We start from the raw sequence: 20,858 nt of genomic DNA, 5'->3' as shown, positions 1-20,858 counted from the left end.
AGCTTAACCATAAATGTCAATCATTAAAAAGCAAAGGAAAAGCATCCCAAAGGATGGCTCAGGGAAGTGTCTGGCCTGGCGGTGCCTCCCCTGCGCACTTACTGAGGCCTCTGTAAGACGTAGGTTAAGAGGAATGTGCGCAGTGACTCGACGCTCCCTCTCTCCAGGAGGATCCACTCGCGGACAACGGCCTCCATGACGGCTGTGGCAGCTTGAAAGAGGACGTAGTCTACCTTACTCGTTTCTAAGGAGGAAACAGACACCTTCTTCAAACAGCAGCTCACTTTCCCCTGAACATTCTGCATTTGTTAATTTTAAAGAGAACTTTCAGACAAGGAATGAGATGGTTACCTGTTCCTTTTTTATCCAGTGACCTTTGCTCTAGCACCACAAAGAGGTTAGTTCCTCTCAGAAGACACCTCAGGCAGGTGGCAGCTAATCACCGATCACAATTTTCACAAACTTTCCTCACCTCTCTTCAACTGTTACTTCCAAAGCATGAAGAACTAAAAAATAACACAGCTTTAAAAAAAATAAAATAAAAATATAAAGCAATCAGAAAATTTCCTAAGAGATTCTCACCCTGTGCAAAACAGAACTTTGTATCAGAAAAGTATCTAATAAACTAGTCTTTGAACATTACTATCTGCGATGAGCCATGCTGTCAAAATATCTGTTTGTTCAGTAATTAATTCAGTAATTAATTAAGCTTTCAGCAGGATGGCCCATCTCCAATAGCAAGTTCAGAAAAACACAATCATGTTCATGTTCTTTTTCTCAAAATGTTAAAAAAAAGGGGGGGGGGTCACATTTACACAAGGTGAGAAGTTCTTGTGTATTTTCTGATTGCAATACTGATCAAACTGAGTAAAATCCCAAAGCTACACTCAGAAAGATCCAGCTTTAACTAGCAAGTTACAGTATCCGAACTAAGAACTGAATCAGGAGGGGAAAAAAATAGAAAATTAACATACTGAAGAAATATTTTACATTAATTTTCTATTTTTTCTTTTATTCAGCAATACCACTACAATCAGTTTCCAAATAGCATTATCAAAAGGGAGAAACAGTCAAAATGAAGTCAAGAAAAAGCAGAAATTTTTTGAAGCTCTACAAAATAACCATCATGCGAAACCCATGCAGAGTCTGATTCAACTCCTGGGTATTTGCCAAGATCACTAGACAGGAGTGCCTGGAAGCCCGAGAAATACCTCTAGGCACAGAATAGCACCTTCAAGAACTTCTCAGAAGAGCGTGAAGATACAGGCAGGCACATCGTTTTCTCTCCATTTCAAGCACAGATCATTTAAAAATATTACAAGTGATCTTGACACAATTTTCTATAAAAATGTGCGAGGAAAGGTATGCCTACATCAATTCCTATCACACTGGACTACAGCACAGGAGTTTTGAACATATTAAAACTAATAAGAGGAACCAATCTGGACCTTTATTTTTTTTTAAGTTTGATTAGTCCATGCCATCTTAACATGAATTCTAATTGAGATGGTAATCAGAACTCACAAAAATTTAGAAACCTTAAAATATAATGAATAAATAAAGCAACAGCTTCCAAAAATGTAAACCTATTATAAAAAGATGTGTTTAAAGTTCCAGGAGAAAAAAAAAAGTGTTTTATTCAAAGAGGACTTGAAACAGAAACCAGTTCTATCTATTTTGCTCACTAAGGAGAAATATGGTACTGCCTAATAAAGGTAATTCAAATCATCTCTTATTATAAACCTCTTCTTGAAAGAAAATGATGGTTGTTTGCCTATCTGCACTTTCTACTGAAACAGTAAACATTCTAAGGACCTGAAATTCTTAACCATGGATTTTAACAAGGAAGCAGAATTGTAGGGACTCACAGAATTTTAGAAATAGAACTCCGAAGATCATCTAATCCGATCCCTGCATCTGACTGTTGAAGAAACTGATGCACCAAGAGACTGTGAGAGGAAACTGCAGCCCACGTGGCTGGCTGATGTCCTCTGGGGACACGCGCCTTGCCCTAAATGCAGGTGCCAACAAGACAAGGCCCGGCACACACTCCTGCTTCTCGTGAGCAATGAAACATGCTCCTGTCTAACTCCCTGCGCTTACAGCCTAGCTTTTTTCTGCCCCCTCCCCTTTCCTGCAAGGGTCAGTAGGGGGACAATTACAGAAAGTAAATCACATTCAGAAGTTTTCAAGATAACTCTCTTCCTTAGATTTCTCTGTTTTGTATCAAATGAAGATCTCTAAATTACTATTCCTATAAGAAACTGTCTCTAAGAATGGAGGAAGCTGAAAAAAAGAAAGCCAGATTCCAAATTTAAAAGTTTTCCTAACCGAATAAATTATACTTTCTCATAGAAACTGCCATTGGCCTTCATAAACTGCACTTGAACATAACAGAAATGTGCAGAAGATGCTCGCCGGAGCTCTGGAAGCCTGCCAGCAGAAGATGAGGACGTGACACACACAGGAGCTTTCTTCTTGCTCTGTGCTGGAAAGATGCTCAAAATTGCCAGCTCCGTGTGCAGAACTCACAGTTCAACTAGAATTTCTAATACCCTTAGGGATGATTTCCCACTGACTAGGACACTGTTTAGATGACAAATTAGTTTAAGCCACTTTAGCAGGAAGCTTTCACTTCCTACCACAGTAACTCTTTAATAATAATTACGTAAATAAAATTCACATGTATCTTGTCGGCCATCTGAAACTAGAGCCAGGGAGACTAAAGCGAGAGTGAAGTTAAGGGCCAAGAGGAAAAGCGCTGCGTTCTGGCGTCCAGCGACTACACTCCCCTCTCTGGCCTCGGGGTTCCTGTCCAAAGCAGAGGCAACGTAAGCTGCACAGCGACACACACGCACACCAACAGTAATACGTCTCAGGCTCGTTCTGCTTGTCTCGGCTACCTCTGAGATAAGAAACGAAGGAAATCCTTTTCTCCCTGAGAAAAGGGCAAAAGAAAGCTGCCAAGTTAGCTCCAGAAGTGCTGGACCGACCCCTCAAAGTCTGGGGGTATTTCTTTAACAAGAGCAGAACTCACAGGTTTTTTGAAGGAACATCTGACCCCTACAAAACTAGTAAATTCCTAAGTGCCAAAGACTTCTGAGGCCAAGAAGTCTGAAAGTGCTCTTCTAACAAAACGCACAACCATGCAACATGCACACGCACACAAACACACACACACGTGCACACACAGAAAAGAGCAAAGAAATTAAAACTACAGTGAAAACAAAAGAATAAGACGAGAACGAAATGAGATAAAATGAGAAACATAATAAAACTTAAGTTAGAAGTGGGAAGGAAGAATTTTAAGAGGCCAGAAAAGGGAAGCATCCAAGAGAAAGTCTCCCCTTCATTAGAATCTATCACCCAGACATTCTATAAAAATGACTTATAATCCCGAAATAAGAATGTGAAAATTCTGGATTGCGATCGACTGCCACGTGCATGAGAAGTCTTCTTAGAGGAATTAACCTTTCTGGGCTGGTGGCAACTGAGTACGGAGTTAAGATTTTCTGTGAAGTTTAGATGTAAACATTAATGTAACACAAGGCTTTGCAGTACATTAATGATTATGCTTATAACACATGCACCCAACCTTTTAAACAGTTAATGTCTCAAAACCCAAACTGCTTCCAATAGTGCGGCTGGAACTAGCAATACTATTCTTTAGAAATTTTTATCAGGAAAACAAAAGTATTCTAAAACAAGCTCACATCATAACAAAGCAATAGTTCTTCATAAAATATACATACTCTAAAAAGGAAAGAGTGGTATAAACAAATACACTCTAATAACATACTTATCACTTAGATCGGGTATTTCCAGCTAGCACAGAAGGACAACTGAGTCACAGTCAGTCGGAAGTCAGATGAAACACCGCTGGGACCCTGTTTATGCAGTGAAGGCACAGCCACAAAAGCCAGACTCAGATCATCTGAGGTTTTCTACATCTATTAATGCTGAACAATTTCAAGGCAGTAAGGATGAAGTAAAGCTCCCTTAAATTCTTAATGATGTTTAGTTTTGCTTCTTTTAATTTAACACTGAGTTATTCTCCACAAGATAACAAATTTTCTTAGTGCCAGAAGCAAATTCAACCAAGTATAAAAACAGACTACTCAAAAAAAAACCAAAAAACAAAAAAGCCCGCCTCATTTAGAATTAAAGGTGGTTATTAAACTGCTTCTCTAACGTAAGATCTGACTCCTGAAGGAGATAAGGCCGCCTTGACCTCCGATGCTAGCTCCGAGCAGACAGAGGACAGAGCATTTTTCAAAGGCCATCTGAAATGAAGTAACGGGGCAATGACATTTACATGACTGTTCACAAAGTGCTTTCATATGTTACTACATCTGCACCTCACTACGACTTAAGACAGTCAAGTCCGTTTAAGGCAAACGACATCATTATGCCCATTTCACAGATGAAGAAAGGGCCTGAGAGGTGAAGTGACTTCCTCAAGCTGCTTCCAGGCCGCAGGCGCCCCGGCGCCCGGCCCTGCCCACTGGGCCCCACAGCCCTCGCCCCAGCCCTGAGCTGGAAAGCACTCTGCACACAGAGCTGGAATAGCAGGCTGTTTCCATCCAGACACCAGAGTGCTGGTGGCTACGGATCAGTCTTCCCAAAAGCACAAGGATACAAGGTCAGACAGTTTAGTTCCTAACACTCAACTAACCACTTCTGTGGTCACGGACAACTCAAACAGCCTTCCTTTCAGAGCCTTCAATATGGGTTACAAAAAAAGTGGCTCCAATTAAGAAAAACAGCCAACAATTATCAGATTATAAAATAACAATAACCAATGAAATCTCTCTTAACTATTATTGAAAAATACCTAAGAGGCAGAGAAAATGCCATCTCTGAATAAGTTATGACTTCTGTGATAATTTTTAAAGGAAAGAGATCACTTCCATACATATGTCAGATATAAGGTACTCACAAAACATTTTTTACAAGAATAAAAATCAATGCTTCATTTTAGGACATACAATGAAGATCCTACACAGAACTGACCAATATTCGCTAAGCGAGCTGAGTACAAACTATATGGTTTTTAAAAAACGATGAAAAAACAACTAAAAGAAACTGTAGAAACCCCAAAAACTAATCTTAATTTTAAAACACTGGGATACGTTATAGTACATTTCCTATAAGTGATACCATACTTGAAAACAACAGAAAAAACATTAGATTTTCCTCCCACCATTAACAGCCTTGATATTAGAGTCAATAATAAAACAACTTATTGAATGTTTTATTTAGGGAAGAAAAATCCAAAGCAAAATCAGAGTTTTTTCTCTGGCTTTATGGAATATCTTTAAAGCCACTTCAGTGGAATGATTATTAATGGAAAATTATAACTGTACAAACCTACTTATTTTTAAAGGAATTTAAAATATCTAAAGTTCAAGATAGAAAAACTAGGTATTTTTAAAGTAAACACTTACCCAAAATATGCTTGCAAACGGCAAATGGTGATTTTGATTTCCTAAATGACAAGAATATATGCTCAGCATGCTGGCGCTGCTCAGTGTTAACCATGGAAGGTGGTGCCTTGAGATTTAAAAACAAACACAAACACAGAGCACACTTGTTTAATAAGGAAGCTTGAACAACAGCAATCCTTTTACCCACAACAAGAGAAATATTTTCACTTTCAGGGGACAACGGGAGTACAAATTCTTGCTTAATTTTTCTTAAGGAACTATAGTATTAAACTTCATAATAAATATTTAAAATACAGTTTCAGGGAAAAGAAAGAAATTCCTAGCAAGGTTTGGATCAGAATCCTTTCAAGTTGCCTACATTTAAGAAAGATAGATATTTATTTATTTAACATTTTTTTGTAATTTTTTAAAAAAAACATAGCCTACTCATTGCCTTTTATTCCGAAATATACCACTCCATCTAAATTGACCAAGTTCAAATAATTTCTGTTCTTCAGCCCTGGTGAAATTGAATCCAAAGTTACTAAAAATTGATTTCTAAAAACAATCCTTTAAGATAGAAATATTATCAGATAATTCTACCTCAAGTTTTCTAAAATCACTATTAAACCAGAAAAATTAGGAACAGCAAAGTTTGGAGTTTACAAAACTCCTTTCTGAATAATAAATTAATCAGTCAGAAAAGCCAGACTTCTCTCTCAACAAAAACAGCTTCTGAAAGTCTGCTCAGGTTTTTAAATTCCATTTTGTTCTAACAGTCTTTCTTCCAAAGATAATACTCTTCTGAACCAGCTCTACCTAAAATATACACTCCTAAAATATACATTCAAAGGTTATCTTTGACCTTACTGAGACCCATCTGAAGAGAAGGAGAAGAGACTGCTTATACAGCATACAGATCAAAATATCAGATTTCTCAATTTGGAAGGGGAGGGAAGGGTGAGGGTAGGTGGCAGGAAAATAAACCTTTGTTATTGTAACCAATATAAAGTGGGGAAATCATCATTTCAACTGTATTCAAAGACTCTGGAAGATGAAAAACATAACCAGGTACATTAGATTAATATTCATTATAAACTATATCAATTACGCAACATTAGTTACTCTACTTTCAGTTAAAATAGTAAAAAAGAAAAAAAAGAAGTAAATCCAAGAAAAATTAACTTTGACTCTCTTGCCTAAAGGAATTCTTATAATTAGCTAAAGCCAGTTCAGACTACTATTCCTAATGATATAGCACCCTCTACAGCTCTCTAGATAAAAATGAAAATATTTCCGTTAAAGAACTACATTAAATAGATAACAAGGATACACTGTACAGCACAGGGAATTACAGCCATTATCTTGTAATAACCTATAATGGAATATAATCTACAAAAATACTGAGTATGGGGGCTTCCCTGGTGGTGCAGTGGTTAAGTGTCCGCCTGCCAATGCAGGGGACACGGGTTCGATCCCTGGTCTGGAAAGATCCCACATGCCGCGGAGCAACTAAGCCCATGTGTCACAACCACTGAAGCCCGCGTGCCTAGAGCCTGTGCTCCGCAACAAGAGAAGTCACCGCAGTGAGAAGCCCGGGCACTACAACAAAGAGTAGCCCCTGCTCGCCGCAACTAGAGAAAGCCTGCACGCAGCAACGAAGACCCAACGCAGCCAAAAATAAATAAAATAAATAAATTTATTAAAAAAATAAGAAATGATAAAATCACCTAGAAAAGTAATACAGTAACAAAACAAAAATAAATCAGCACTATTACACTATCCTCAACTTTTTTACTACATTGCTCAGATTATAACATGATCTTTCAACAAGGTATAAATGAAATCTGGGAACACCATCTTTGTAGTCTTCTTTTTTTTTTTTTAAGGTTTCATTGAAGAGTGTTGAGAATTGAGAATTTTTCATCTTCTACCCATAATGACAAAGAGAAAAAAATTGATGAGGAAAGGCATTTCACAATTAAGAGTTAAGTCAGAAGCTGAATGCAAAAAGACATACAGCAGCACACTAAACCTGCACTGTCTAAAACAGCAGCCACCAGCCACATTTGTTAAAATTAAATTAAATTAAAAAAAAAATTCAGTTCCTTGGCTGTACTAGCCACATTTCAAGTGCTTAACAGCACTCGTGGCTGGTGGCTACCACACTGGACAACACAGGTTCAGAACATTCCTGTCACTGCAGAAAGTTTTAACAGACAAACTCCATCAATGATGATAAAACTAATCACGTAAGTGTAACCTCAGAACTTGAGTCTTGAGATGATGATATTCTAGATCAGTGGTTCTCAACTGAGGCAACTGTGTCCCACAAGGGACATCTAGCAATATCTGGGGACATTTCTGGTTGCCACACTGGGGAGTGCTATTGACCACTAGTGCACAAGGGGCAGGGATGCCGCTGAACGTCCTACAGCGCACAACCCAGCCCAGAACGCCAGCAGCGCCCGAGCTGAGAAACCCCGCCCTCGGTGAACTGTCTCAAACTCAAGAGTCAGTGAACGAACAACAGACTTCCAAGGACGAAAAGGAAACATGGTATTCTCATCCAGTCGGTCATTACGCTAGAATTACTTTATTACCCAGTATTCTGTGACAAGAACCGGAACCAACTTGTTTTGCTAAAAGGATATGACAGTATTTTTTACTCTCTTACAATATCTGTGTAAAAAGTTGGCTTGATACAGTTCATTAAAGGATAAATGCTAAACGCAGGTGTGTATACAAAGATAATTTAAAAAGTAACTGTCTCGCTCACTCTAACTGGTGTCTATAAATCTAAAAATAAAAATGACTCACAATTAAGAAGCAAAAAATATGGTCATCTTCTGTTCATCAATATTATATGCCATTGGGACTTCCCTGGTGGCGCAGTGGTTAAGAATCTGCCTACCAATGCAGGGGACACGGGTTCGAGCCCTGGTCCGGGAAGATCCCACATGCCACGGAGCAACTGAGCCCGTGCACCACAACTACTGAGCCTGCGCTCTAGAGCCCGCAAGCCACAACTACTGAGCCCACGTGCCACAACTACTGAAGCCCACGCACCTAGAGCCCGTGCTCTCCAACAAGAGAAGGCACTGCAATGAGAAGCCTGCGCACCACAACAAAGAGTAGCCCCCGCTCGCTGCAACTAGAGAAAGCCCGCGCGCAGCAACGAAGACCCAACGCAGACATACATACGTACATACATACATAAATAAATAAAATATTAAATGCCATCAATGTTTTCAAAAGTTTTGTTTTGATGATTCTAAAGCAGGAAAAATAATCAGAATAATAAGTGAAAATGTATTAAAGATTCATCTGATGTCTAGAATCAGTACTACATTTTGAGGGTGAGAATGTCCAGGAGTAGAGACAGGACCCATGAGGAGTATTTGAAACCTGGACTCAGTATTTACAGAGCTGAAGATGAACGCAAAGAGATACAGTCACACTCCAGACTCGTGCCGCCCAATATGGCAGCCCCTACCCCCACTGACTATGTAAATTAATTAAAGTAAAAAATTCAGTTCCTCCTCTGCACAAGGCACGTTTCAAGAGCTCAACACCCACATGTGGCTACTGGCCACCACACTGGAGAGTGCAGATATAGAAGACACTACTCTTGAAGAAATTTAATTAATTCAACAAATATTTACAGAGTGCTTACTATAAGGTTACCTAGATTCATGTGATTTGATGCGATGCTATGTGATAGATTAATGTACAAAATAACTGCTATCACTTATAGAGCACTTACTATGTATGAGGCACTATTCTAAACACTTTCCTTTTAATGTAAAGGGAATCATTTAATCTACACATTAACTCTCTGGAAATAATTATTTTCCTAGTTTAGAGATGAAGAAACAGACGCATAGATAGAGGTTAAGTGACTTGCCAAATGTCACACAGCTAGTCACGGGGTGGAGTCAAGAGGAATCCAAACAGTCTGGCTCCAGACCCTCTATGTTCTACTGCTGCTCAATTCCTAAATGTCAACACTGCTCCACGTGTGCTGCCTAGTCTAGCGATAGGGTGATTTTTCTAACATCTTATCTGATTAGGTCACTATCATGCTACTGTTGTTTTCTAGTTAGTTCTCTAATCCCTGCCACAAATCCACAAAATATAGATAGACCAGCAAGATTGGGGTCAAATAATTTTATATTAAAACATAGATATATTATGGACTAGAATAAAATTTCTATTAACCTTTTTTTAAATATTTATTTTATTTATTTGGCTGTGCCAGGTCTTAGTTGCAGCACACGGGATCTTTAGTTGCAGCACGTGGGATCCAGTTCTCTGACTATGGATTGAACCCGGGCCCCCTGCATTGGGAGCGTGGTGTCTTAACCGCTGGACCACCAGGGAAGTCCCTCTATTAACTTTTTAAGATAAAAATTGAGAAATTTTAGCTTATACAAGCTGTTTTGGGGTACTCCCTAGCTCCCCCCAAATATATATTCACTCTCTTTTACCATAAGAGTCACCTTAGCAGTAAAAAAAATTTTAAGAATATTAATACATTCCCTTCCACCCTGGCTTTGTTCAGAGTCTCATCATCTCTTTGCAGAACAACTTAACAGCCTCCTAACTGGTCTTCCACCTCACATCTTGCTTCCCTCAGATCAGATTTTCACTCTGCTGTCAGAGTGAAACCACAGAACCGACATGTCACACTACAGGGTGAGTCCAAGCTAATTATCGTGCAGATAAGACCTTAGATAGCCCAGCCCCTGCCTATTTCCCTAGGCTCATCTCCCTTCCCCCTTTATTCATTTCTTTCATTCAACAACTATTACCAAGCAACTATTATGTGCAAACAAGGTCCCTAAACTAACACATTAGCATCTAGCTAGGGAGACCAACATTCATTAATTAACCACACAAATAAATGTAAAATTCCAGTGGGGCAGGTGTTATCTAAGTATAGGACAGGTGAGTCTCACCTTTCTGAGAAGCTAAGGCAGGCTTTCCTGAGAAAGTGACTATGCGGAGACCTGAAGGACCAGGTGAGGGTGAGGAAGAGCGTTTTAGGCAGAGGGAACAGTGTATGAAAGGTTCTGTGACAGGACCAAGGACAAGAGAGGGAAGGGTGGAGAAAGAACTGGTGTGGCTGATGCAGAAAAAAAGAGATGGGAGAAGGGTCCTCAGAAGCTGGAAATATGGGCTTTCCTGGTGGCGCAGTGGTTGAGAATCCACCTGCCAATGCAGGGGTCACAGGTTCCATCCCTGCTCCAGGAAGATCCCACATGCTGCAGAGCAACTAAGCCCGTGCACCACAACTACTGAGCCTGTGCTCTAGAGCCCGTGAGCCACAACCACTGAGCCCACGCGCCTAGAGCCCGTGCTCCGCAACAAGAGAAGCCACCGCAATGAGAAGTCCGCGCACCGCAACGAAGAGTAGCCCCCGCTCGCCGCAACTAGAGAAAGCCCGCGCACAGCAGCAAAGACCCAATGCAGCCAAAAATAAATAAATAAAATAAATTAAAAAAAAAAAAAGGAAGAAGCTGGAAAGATAAAAACTTATCCAAAGCCTCACAAAGAGAAAGCAGTAATAAAACTTCAGTTCAAACCTGGGTAATCTGTCTCTGGAACCCTTCCCTTACAGCATATTTCCATCCACAAATTACGATCAAATGTCCACTATGTGCCAGGCAATGTGCTAGATGCTTCAGACACAACAGTGAGTCACTGATAAACAAAAACAAACAGAATCCGTGTTCCCAAGGAGCTTACAATCCAGCAGAGGAGTCAATCATATAATCAAATAAGCAGCATAAAACCGTGGATGCCATCAATGTTACTAAAGCAAATGGTGCCATGGGAAGAGAATTTAATCTAGTTCAGAGTGGTCAGACTTTTTTTGTCAAAGTAAACACCTACACTAAGAGTTGAAAAATTAAATGTCAACTAGGCAAAAGAGGGAGGAGGGTGTTCTAAGCCAAGGGAATCCATGCGTGTAAGGTTCAGGAAGGAGGGAGCAGACCCAGCGTGTGGACTGATGCCCAGTCTGCGCAGCCCAAGGCCAGCTTCCTCAGTGTGTGACCGGGGCAGTAGCACGGGGCCCAGCTCTCCACAGGGCCCCATGCTTAATGCGATACTCTGCGCTCGCCATCCTGAAATTCTTAATCATTTTATCTCTGAACCTGTGTTGTGTAAGCGAAGCCCAATGGGACAATGGAGCGTGCATGGGAGTAGTGAGGACAGGCTGGTGGCCAGGCACACGTGCGCGTGCCTCGAGGCAGCCTGGGGCAGCGGGTCAAGGTGGCTAGGGTGGGAGCTGGGCCCAAACAGGCAGCAGCACCTGGACCCACGGCGAGGTCAGCTTGCCTGTCCATCCCCAGAGCCCGTGCCTGAAGCACCTGCACAAACATTAACTCTCCAGCCTGAGCACTGTGACAGGAACTCGGTAAACTTTCTCAGTAAACTACAAAACAAAAATGTACACGTGGACACCACAATAAAGCGTTTCAGGGAGTTATTAGAATTTTTCAAAAAGTTTGATTCTTCTCTCTGGAGACTTCCCTGGTGGCGCAGTGGTTAAGACTCTGTGCTCCCAATGCAGGGGGCCCGGGTTCGATCCCTAGTCAGGGAACTAGATCCCACATGCCGCAACTAAGAGTTCACATGCCACAACTAAGGAGCTGGCGAGCTGCAACTAAGGAGCCCGCCTGCCGCAACTAAGACCCAGTGCAACCAAATAATAAACAAATATTTTTAAAAAAGAATCTCTGATTTTCAAACTGCTACAGCAAAGCAAACATCTGCAGGTTTAGAAATAGAAATTAAATTCAGAGATTGTCACATTCAATGGAAAAGAATGCTATTTTAACATAAAACTCTGGATGAACCATTTATTAATGAGGAAGACAATTTTACTTTTTTCCTACAATTGAAGATACAACCGCAGGATACATAAATGGGCGTTTTTAATTACATACGAATCATTAAGCTACTTGTGGTTTCTTGTATAACCTCTGCAAGTAACAAGGAGTGTCACAGGAACATTAAAATATTGATAAATTTACACCTAAAATTAAATTCAAACTCACATGAAACTGATTTATATGAAGACTTAAATCTTTTTAGAAAAAATGTTCTGCAAGAATCATGAGCTGTAAATGTACTACAATTTACACTTGTAAATAATTATCATCTTCCCTCTGAATCCACAGGTTCCACATCTGCGGATTCAACCAACTACAGATGGAAAATATTTGGGGAAAAAATTCCAGAAAGTTCCAAAAAGCAAAACTTGAATTTGGGACTTCCCTGGAGGTCCAGTGGTTAAGACTCCACACTTCCACTGCAGGGGGCACGGGTCTGATCCCTGGTCAGGGAACTAAGACCCCGCATGCCATGCGGCACAGCCAAAAAATTAAAAAACAAACAAAAAAAACTATCACATATTAGACCCACATTTCTTGAAAGTTCCATAATATTCCACTATACAGAATACCACGGTTTATTTACCACAATTTCTTCCAACTAGACATTCACACTGTTTCAGTTCTTTGCTAAAGCAAGGTATATAGACACTACAGTAAGTGCTTTTCCCATATGTGCAAGTATTTCGGGAGGCTGAATGAATGGGCAGGAGTGGAACAGCTGGGTCAAAGGGCATGCAGACTTTCAAGGCTCCGGTAACACACCTCCAGACCATCTCCCAAACTTGCAGCCTGCTACACGTCCACGAACGCTGTCCATCTCCGTACATTCACAGCCTGAAATACCGTCTCAATCACAGGTCTGTTTCTGCACTATTCTATTCCAACTTCCCATTCTTTTTCCACTCCAGCACCACAACCCTGCAATTACTGTAGCTTCTGAATACATTTCAATAACTGGTACAAACTCCCCCAAACCCTCCTTTCTTCTTTTTCTTAACGTCTTTTGTTACTGTCATGCAATATTCTTCCAGATAATATGTATTTTCTAATTAACCAGTCAAGCTTTTCTCCCACCTCAAAAAAGGGTGAGGAGGGAAGAGGGATTTTGACTGATATTACATTCAGTATATAGATTAATGAGGAAGGAACTGCCACCTTAACCAGATTAACTCTTCGGACTGAGGAACACAACCTTCATTTAATTCAGATCTTCTTTTACATTCTTCAAATAAGCTGTCTAGTTTTTGTCACAAAAATGTTGTATATTTCTTATTAAATAATGTCCTATAGTTTATTCCTCCAGTTTTTATTCTTAACAGAATGAGATTTTTTTTCCATTTTTAGGCTGACCATTGTTGGTATAAAGGAAATCTTACAATTGGTTTATTTGCCTTACATCTGGCCACCTTACCAAACAACTATTGGTTCTAGTAATAGTTGTTTAGTTAATTTCCTTGGATTTCTTCTTTCTGAATATCACCTGCAAATTACGATCTTTTTACTTTTCTTTCCAATATTTACTTATTTGGCTGCACTGGGTCTTCGTTGCGGCATGCAGGATCTTTGGTTACGGCATGTGAACTCTTAGTTGCAGAATGTGGGATCTAGTTCCCTGACGAGGGATGGAACCCCGGGCCCCTGCATTGGGAGCACGGAGTCTTAGCCACTGGACCACCAGGGAAGTTCCTTATTCCTTTTTCTTATCTTTCTGTACCAGCTAGGCCCTCCCCCTCAGAAAGTGTTGAATAATAGTTTTATTAGAACTCCCTATTTTAGTCTTAAGACTATCTCCATTTACTGGTGGTTTCAAATAATTATTTTTTATCATATATTTATCATTTCCTAGTTTATTGAATTTTTAATCATAAAATGCTGTTAAATTTTATCAACTGCCTTTTAGGTATCTATGGATGATTTCAAATGTCTTTCACATTTCTTCTTTGGATCACTGGCTATGTTCCAGTTAGCTGAGTTTGACACAAATCCAACGGCAAAATGCAAATTTAATTAAACTGAATTTTAAATAAAAATTTCCCGTTACCTAGTTTTTTGAGAAAAAGAACTGTTAGTGCCAGTCTAATATCTAGCGCCGCAGCAGAGATGAAAAGACAAGGTTGAAATAAATAAAAATGCTTACACGATACAATGAATCTTTTCAATACGAAAAGTAAATGCTATAAGCAAAATTATTAATTTTATGACATGCACTATTGATCGCATGCACACACACACACAAAAAGCATTATACCTTACACATAGAAGGGGCTCAGGAAACACTAAATAAATGCTCAACTATTCCCCAAACACACTGCACTTGGTTCTCTCAGGCCTTCACACAAATATATCCCTCTACCTGGGACACCCCTATCCAACTGGAGAACTCCAATTTGTCCTTCATGTCTCAGCTTAAGGATCACCTAGGTTTTGAGAAGCCCTCTCTAGGTCCCATCTCAGCCTCAGATAGACGTCCCTCCTGTGGACTCTCACAGAGCAGCAGCATATGCTCCTACTATAACATCACCTAATACTTGCTAATAGTTTTGCCTTTCTTCCCCATTAGACTTTTGTTCTCCGTGAAAACAAGGCCTGCTTCTCCTGTCTCCTCAGCATACATAGCACCGTGCCCAGCACACATGTACTGAAGAAATGCTGCAGAATAAGTGAATCAAACAAGATGGTAAGAATTTTTCTACAGCACTACATTTTTGCAGATGCTTTTAAAATGTTAACCAAATTCCAAAATAAAAGCCATGAAAACCAATCATGAATACCTCTCATTAAAGTTGCATTTAGATTTATTAAAATCAACTCCAGCTTTAAAACAAATATATGAAATTACTTTCCTATAAAGTATCAATTAACACATATATGAAACTACTTTCCTATAAAGTATCAATTAACATATGTGCGCTCCATTATTTTATATTATCACTGCACACACTCGTTACGGACAGCCCCGTATCCAAGGGAGCCAGGGGAGCAAAACCAAGGAAATTTAAGACAATAAATAAATCACTCTTTGGACTTATGGTTCAAACAAATGCAATATTAATAACAAAAGAATACTAGGTTTCTCCATTATGGTGTCTCTAAAATCCTAACACATCCTTTATTTTATATCTACTCACATAAAGGAGAAAATGGAAATAAACTTCTTTAAAATTCATCCACAATGAAGTGAACAAAGCAAAGTGCAGGAGGATATGGATCACACCATCTCATTTATGTAAAAAATACATTAGGGACTTCCCTGGTGATGCAGTGGTTAAGAAGCCGCCTGCCACTGCAGGGGACACGGGTTCGATCCCTGGTCCAGGAAGATCCCACATGCCACAGAGCAACTAAGCCCGTGCACCACAATTACTGAGCCTGCGCTCTAAAGCCCGCGAGCCACAACTATTGAGCCCATGTGCCACAACTACTGAAGCCCACGCGCCTACAGCCCGTGCTCCACAACAAGGGAAGCCACCACAATGAGAAGCTCGCACACCGCAAGGAAGAGTAGCCCCCGCTCGCCGCAACTAGAGAAAAGCCCGCGCACAGCAATGAGGACCCAATGCAGCCAAAAATTAATTAATTAATTTTTTAAAAAACGGATGTATGTGTGCTCTTATATGCTCAGAGATCTTCAAGATGGATACCCAAGGAACAGTGACCTCTGAAGAGAGGAGATGGGAGCTTAGGGAGCCTTTACTTTCCCCATACACCTTTCTGCACAGCTTGAATCTCTTACTATTCAGAAAGGCATTGATAAGATTTTTTTAAATCAAGGATAATATTTACAGTGTATCATTTATACAAAAAGCACTACATAATGTACATTGTAAAAGCATAGGAAATAAGGTCACAGTATATTCAAACTTAATACAGATTGCTTAGGAAAGGGGACTGAGAGTGGGGAAAGGAGGGAACACTTTTTATTCTGTACATTGTGTGTTGCTGGTGTATTTTAAAATAACATGTTCCAGTATTACTGTCATAATTTGTAAATGACATAAAATGTATCAGCAACACCAAATTCTCAGGTCTGTAACTGTAACCTGCTATAAGTTCTTACAGTCAGAGATACTCTCTCACTGCTGAGAATGTCAGCACAGAAGTGTGGTCCACTTTACTTACTCTGTATGTATTTAATATCCTCTCAAAAACGCATGGTTAGGTATCTTAAGCAGAAGCCAACAACTGGAATCTCTTTGGAAAAGAAAATTTCAAGACCTATTTAAACAACGCTCCATTTGCACACTGTTTTCAGAATAGATGGCGTCACGTGCATACTGTTACTAATTTACAAAAGCCCTTCCTCATTCTAGTTTGTTCACCTTCAAATTTATTTTCCAGCAAGTAACCTCACTGTCTTGAATCAGAAGACTAAGCAGTATTCACAAACATGTACAGAAAATACTCCCTATTACTACTTTGGGGCAGGGGGTGAAATCGGGCTTTATGTTGAGACCTATATCTATAAATCCCATAAACATCTTTTTTACTCTAAAGGTCTAATATACTCCTTTATTGGCAGCTTATCCAATAACCTAAAGAGGAAAGAATATAGGTGTTCACAGTGAAGCAACTGCAATAACCAAAAACACATTTTGAAATTTCCCATCAAGCAATAAAATTGAACATTTATAGCATTAGAATATGTTGACTTTGAGAAGTAACATGGTTGAGTAAGTAAATTTCAAAGGAGTTCTGAAATGGGAGTCTGGTGATCTGGGTTCTGCATCGCTCTTATCACAAATTTGTTCTGTGACCTACCTTTGGCAAGTCACTTCTACCTCTTTGAACCTCAGTTTCCCCATCCGTAAAATGGAAGGGAAAACACTTAAACTAGATTTTTTTTTCAGGGTCTCTATTTCCTGAGAGAGGCTGATAAAAGCTATAAACCCTATTACCAAAAATGTATGTCTGCACCCAAAAATTTACTTACAATTTCCTTCTAATACCCATCGTGAACTCCCTAAGACCTCTGCACTAAAAGATTTCCTGAGACTGTTTTACACACTAAAACTCCAAGCTGATTTTCATGAAAGAAATATATGGACTACCAAATGGAAAAATTAAGCAAAAATAATTGTGAAAGACATCACTGCTTTGAATCCCAAAACATATTAACAGCTAAAATACACAGCAGTTTTCTACAAACAAGATTTCCTCAAGGACTTCCCTGGCGGTCCAGTGGTTAGGAATCCACGCTTCCACTGCAGGGGGCACGGGTTTGATCCCTGGCTGGGCAACTAGGATCTCACAAGCCGCGTGGCGCGGCCAAAAAAAAAAAAAATTTCCTCAGATGGATATCCATCCGACCCACAGACCGATAAATGCTACGATCACTCGTTCTTTTTTTTTTTTTAATCTTCTAATGCTAAGTAATTGAAGGAGATTTGACAATCTTAACTATCCCCAAATTAATTCATCTACCTGCTTTCTAGTCCCACTAACCCACAGGCTGATAAAAGACAAACCTGGGCTTCCCTGGTGGCGCAGTGGCTGAGAATCTGCCTGCCAATGCAGGGGACACGGGTTCGAGCCCTGGTCTGGGAAGATCCCACATGCCGCGGAGCGACTAGGCCCGTGAGCCACAACTACCGAGCCTGCGCGTCTGGAGCCTGTGCTCCGCAACAAGAGAGGCCGCGACAGTGAGAGGCCCGCGCACCGCGATGAAGAGTGGCCCCCGCTCTCCACAACTGGAGAAAGCCCTTGCACAGAAACGAAGACCCAACATAGCCATAAATAAATAAATAAATAAATAAATAAAATAAAATAAATGCAGGTATTGCTACTTTAAAAAAAATACAAACAGACAAACCTGAGCTGGAGTCCCCACTCTACTACTTGCCTTGAAAATCTGGGTAAATTACTTAGCATCTACATGTTTCAGTCCCTTAGTCCATAAAATGTAAATGAAAGTAATAACTTCCATAGTTACTGATGATTAAATACGATAATATATGCAAAGTGCTTGCATAGTGCCTCACACACGGTAAACACTCAATAAAATGTGAGCTATTATTATTAATTACAATAAAATGGAATGCAGCTTTCATACTGAGAAATCATGCAGTAAGCGCTACTCTTCCGTATTTTTAAATAGTAAGTGGACACTTCCAAAAAGGAATTTCCTTTTTTTTTTTTTTCCAGCCGTGCTTCGAGGCTTGTGGGATCCTAGTTCCCTGACCAGGGATGAAACTCAGGCCCCCTGCAGTGGAAGCATGGAGTCCTAACCACTAGACCACCAGGGAATTCCCAGGAATTTCCTATTTTTAATAACATTTTTTAAAATACTCTTCTCTTCTGGAAAGATTTAAAAGTACGTAAATGGATACCTATACAACACATATGAGAGGTGGTAAGGTAGAGTAGAAAGAGAGCTAGTATTAGAGCCAGACAGATGCGAGTTCTAGACCTAATTCAGCCACTTAGTAATTACGTAACCTGGGCCACCTTAAGCTCTCTCTCAACCTTGTGAAGCCGCTACAAGGATTAACAAAGTATGTAAAGCATCAAGCATAGCATGTGGCAGGTAATGTGCACTCAATTAACAGTATTTATTCCGATTCTTCTCAGCTACTCCCTTATAGGTGATAAAACTAGCTTTGCCGGGGAAGAGAGAAGGTCCTAGCAAGCACAAATACTAATTAATACTGAGGCCAATGATGAAGGGCACATTTTTACCTTATCGACCTAAGAACTAAAGCAGTGTTTTGGGGGTCACATACTCTTTCCAAAGTCTAATGAAAATGGGGCCTCTAGCTCCTAGAAATTGGTCAGATATTGCAGGAAACGCTGTAAGTCAGAGATTTTAAGAACTTTGTATTAAGGGGGAATAGTAGCTAGTTTTTTCTGGACTTAACTTGCAAGAGTCTGAAAACGTTCTCTAAGTCAGTTTTTGTGACAAAACGATTCACCTAACTTCGCTCATAATGCAGCAAGTAAATCCTGCTTTTAATTAGGCTTCTCAGTTTCATGAGCTAAATTTCATGAGCTACCTGGTGTTGTGTGTGAAAACAAAACTTGAGAAAAGGAACTACAAACTATGCTAGAATTAGTTCAAATATTTTAAAATGTGATGCTTGAACACATAACCCAAACACCGAACCAAAAGGGGAAAAAAGTGCAAAAAGGTAACAAAGCTGGCTACATTCAATTCTTAGAAAGGCTGTATCAATTCAAGGAATCAAATAAGCCTCTAACTTCCAAAGAGATCTACAAGCACATAAGTCATGATTTACAAAAAACAAAACTGAGCCAGCAAATACAGTTTACTGAGTAACTAAATATGGTTTATCCTTACTTCTACGCCCTGCGTGGAAGGCTATACTCTGACTCGGCCTCACCTCCTCCTTGAGTAGGTAAATAACCTACTCACTAAATTGCTCTGTTCATTGTACTGTAAGGGGAAGAAAGAAGTCAACGAGGACCGTAGACCCAACTCTTCCCAACGCGCGACCCGCACGGAGCTCAGTACTAGACAAAGTTTTGCCCCCATGACCTTGGTCCCTAAGAGTCCCCTCCCTCCCGCCAGCCCGCCGGTCTTTCCACGTGCGGCCGACTGCGGTTGCCCAGCCGTGGCTGCAGGCCGGAGAAAGCAGTCGGGGACCCGAAGGCACGAGGGGAACGAGCGCTGCTAACAGCACCCGGGCCGGGCCAGCCCTCGGCCAGCACCCACTCCCCAGCGGCGCGTACAAGCCCCCGACCGCGCGCCCGCCTCTCCCCGACCCCGCGCTGGAGGGCCGGGGCGCAAGAAGCCCCTTTCCTTCGGCTCCCCACTCCGCGGCGCGGCGGGGGCGCCGGACACCCAGGGAAGTGACAGTCCGGCCAGGGGCACGGAGGCAGGCGCACAGCCGGAGGGAGAGTCCTGCGCCACGCCAGCCGCCCCCTCCAGCCCCGGGCTCCCGGGAGGCCGCGGCCGGCCGCCAACCCGGCGGGCGCCAAGGCCGAGCGCAGCAGGGCCGCCGGAGGCAGCGGACGCCGGGCGCGGGGGCGCGGCCACTCACCATCAGAACTTTGGCCGCGTTCTCCAGCTGAGCGATCACTTCTGGGGGCCCCAGCGCCGCCGCCATCATGGTCTCTCTTCAATGACGCGCCATGCGCTGCATTCTGGGAGCGGGCGCCCGGCCGGCCAATCGCGCGGCGCCCCGGGCTCGCGCGCTCCCGCCGGAACCGTCGCCGCCGCCGACGTCGACGCGGGGTCGCGGGGTTAGGGCTGCGGGCGGGCGCTGGGGCGGTCTGTGGGGCGCTCACCTGCCCTGGGCCGGTCCCCGCCCGCCCTCGGTCCCCCGAACCCCTCGGCCGCCCGCCGCCCGCCCCGGGGGCGCCTCCGGCCCGAACGTGTTCTCTGCGGCCGCGTCCCTTCCGGTGCAGGGCGGCCTGCGGGACTAGAAGTGTCTGCGACCCCGCGGAGCGCGCGTCCTCCCCGCTCGCGTCCCCGCCTCACACAGCCCCGAGCTGCGGGCACCGGACGGGGACGAGGCCGGAGCCCCCTCGGCGGGCAGCCTAGCTTCCGGAGTCGGTGGAGCGCGCCGCC

At 41.8% G+C, this 20,858-nt stretch overlaps 1 protein-coding gene across 6 annotated transcripts in view; it reads right to left on the bottom strand.

Moving 5' to 3' along the window:
- The window catches only part of XPO4 (exportin 4), a 105,804-nt gene extending 85,288 nt beyond the window's left edge, over positions 1-20,516 (bottom strand). For 4 of the 6 annotated variants that reach the window (XM_082435091.1, XM_082435094.1, XM_082435096.1 and 1 more), the window contains exons 1-3: positions 20,329-20,516; positions 5,448-5,553; positions 103-244 (exon numbers count right to left, since the gene is read on the bottom strand). In XM_082435091.1, coding sequence (XP_082291217.1) covers positions 103-244; positions 5,448-5,553; positions 20,329-20,397 — 317 coding nt within the window. In that variant the 5' untranslated portion in view covers positions 20,398-20,516. Of the gene's footprint in view, positions 1-102; positions 245-351; positions 489-5,447; positions 5,554-20,328 lie in introns of those variants that run through there. The other 2 variants (XM_082435092.1, XM_082435095.1) reach the window with 2 other exon arrangements.
- Between the last annotated feature and the right edge of the window lie 342 nt (positions 20,517-20,858).

This window comes from Balaenoptera physalus (genome assembly GCF_965194825.1).
Source record: "Balaenoptera physalus genome assembly, chromosome: 18".
Taxonomy (NCBI): Eukaryota; Metazoa; Chordata; class Mammalia; order Artiodactyla; family Balaenopteridae; genus Balaenoptera; species Balaenoptera physalus.
The sequence above is the reverse complement of the archived record's forward strand: the minus strand, read 5'-3'. Positions and strand labels throughout refer to the sequence as shown.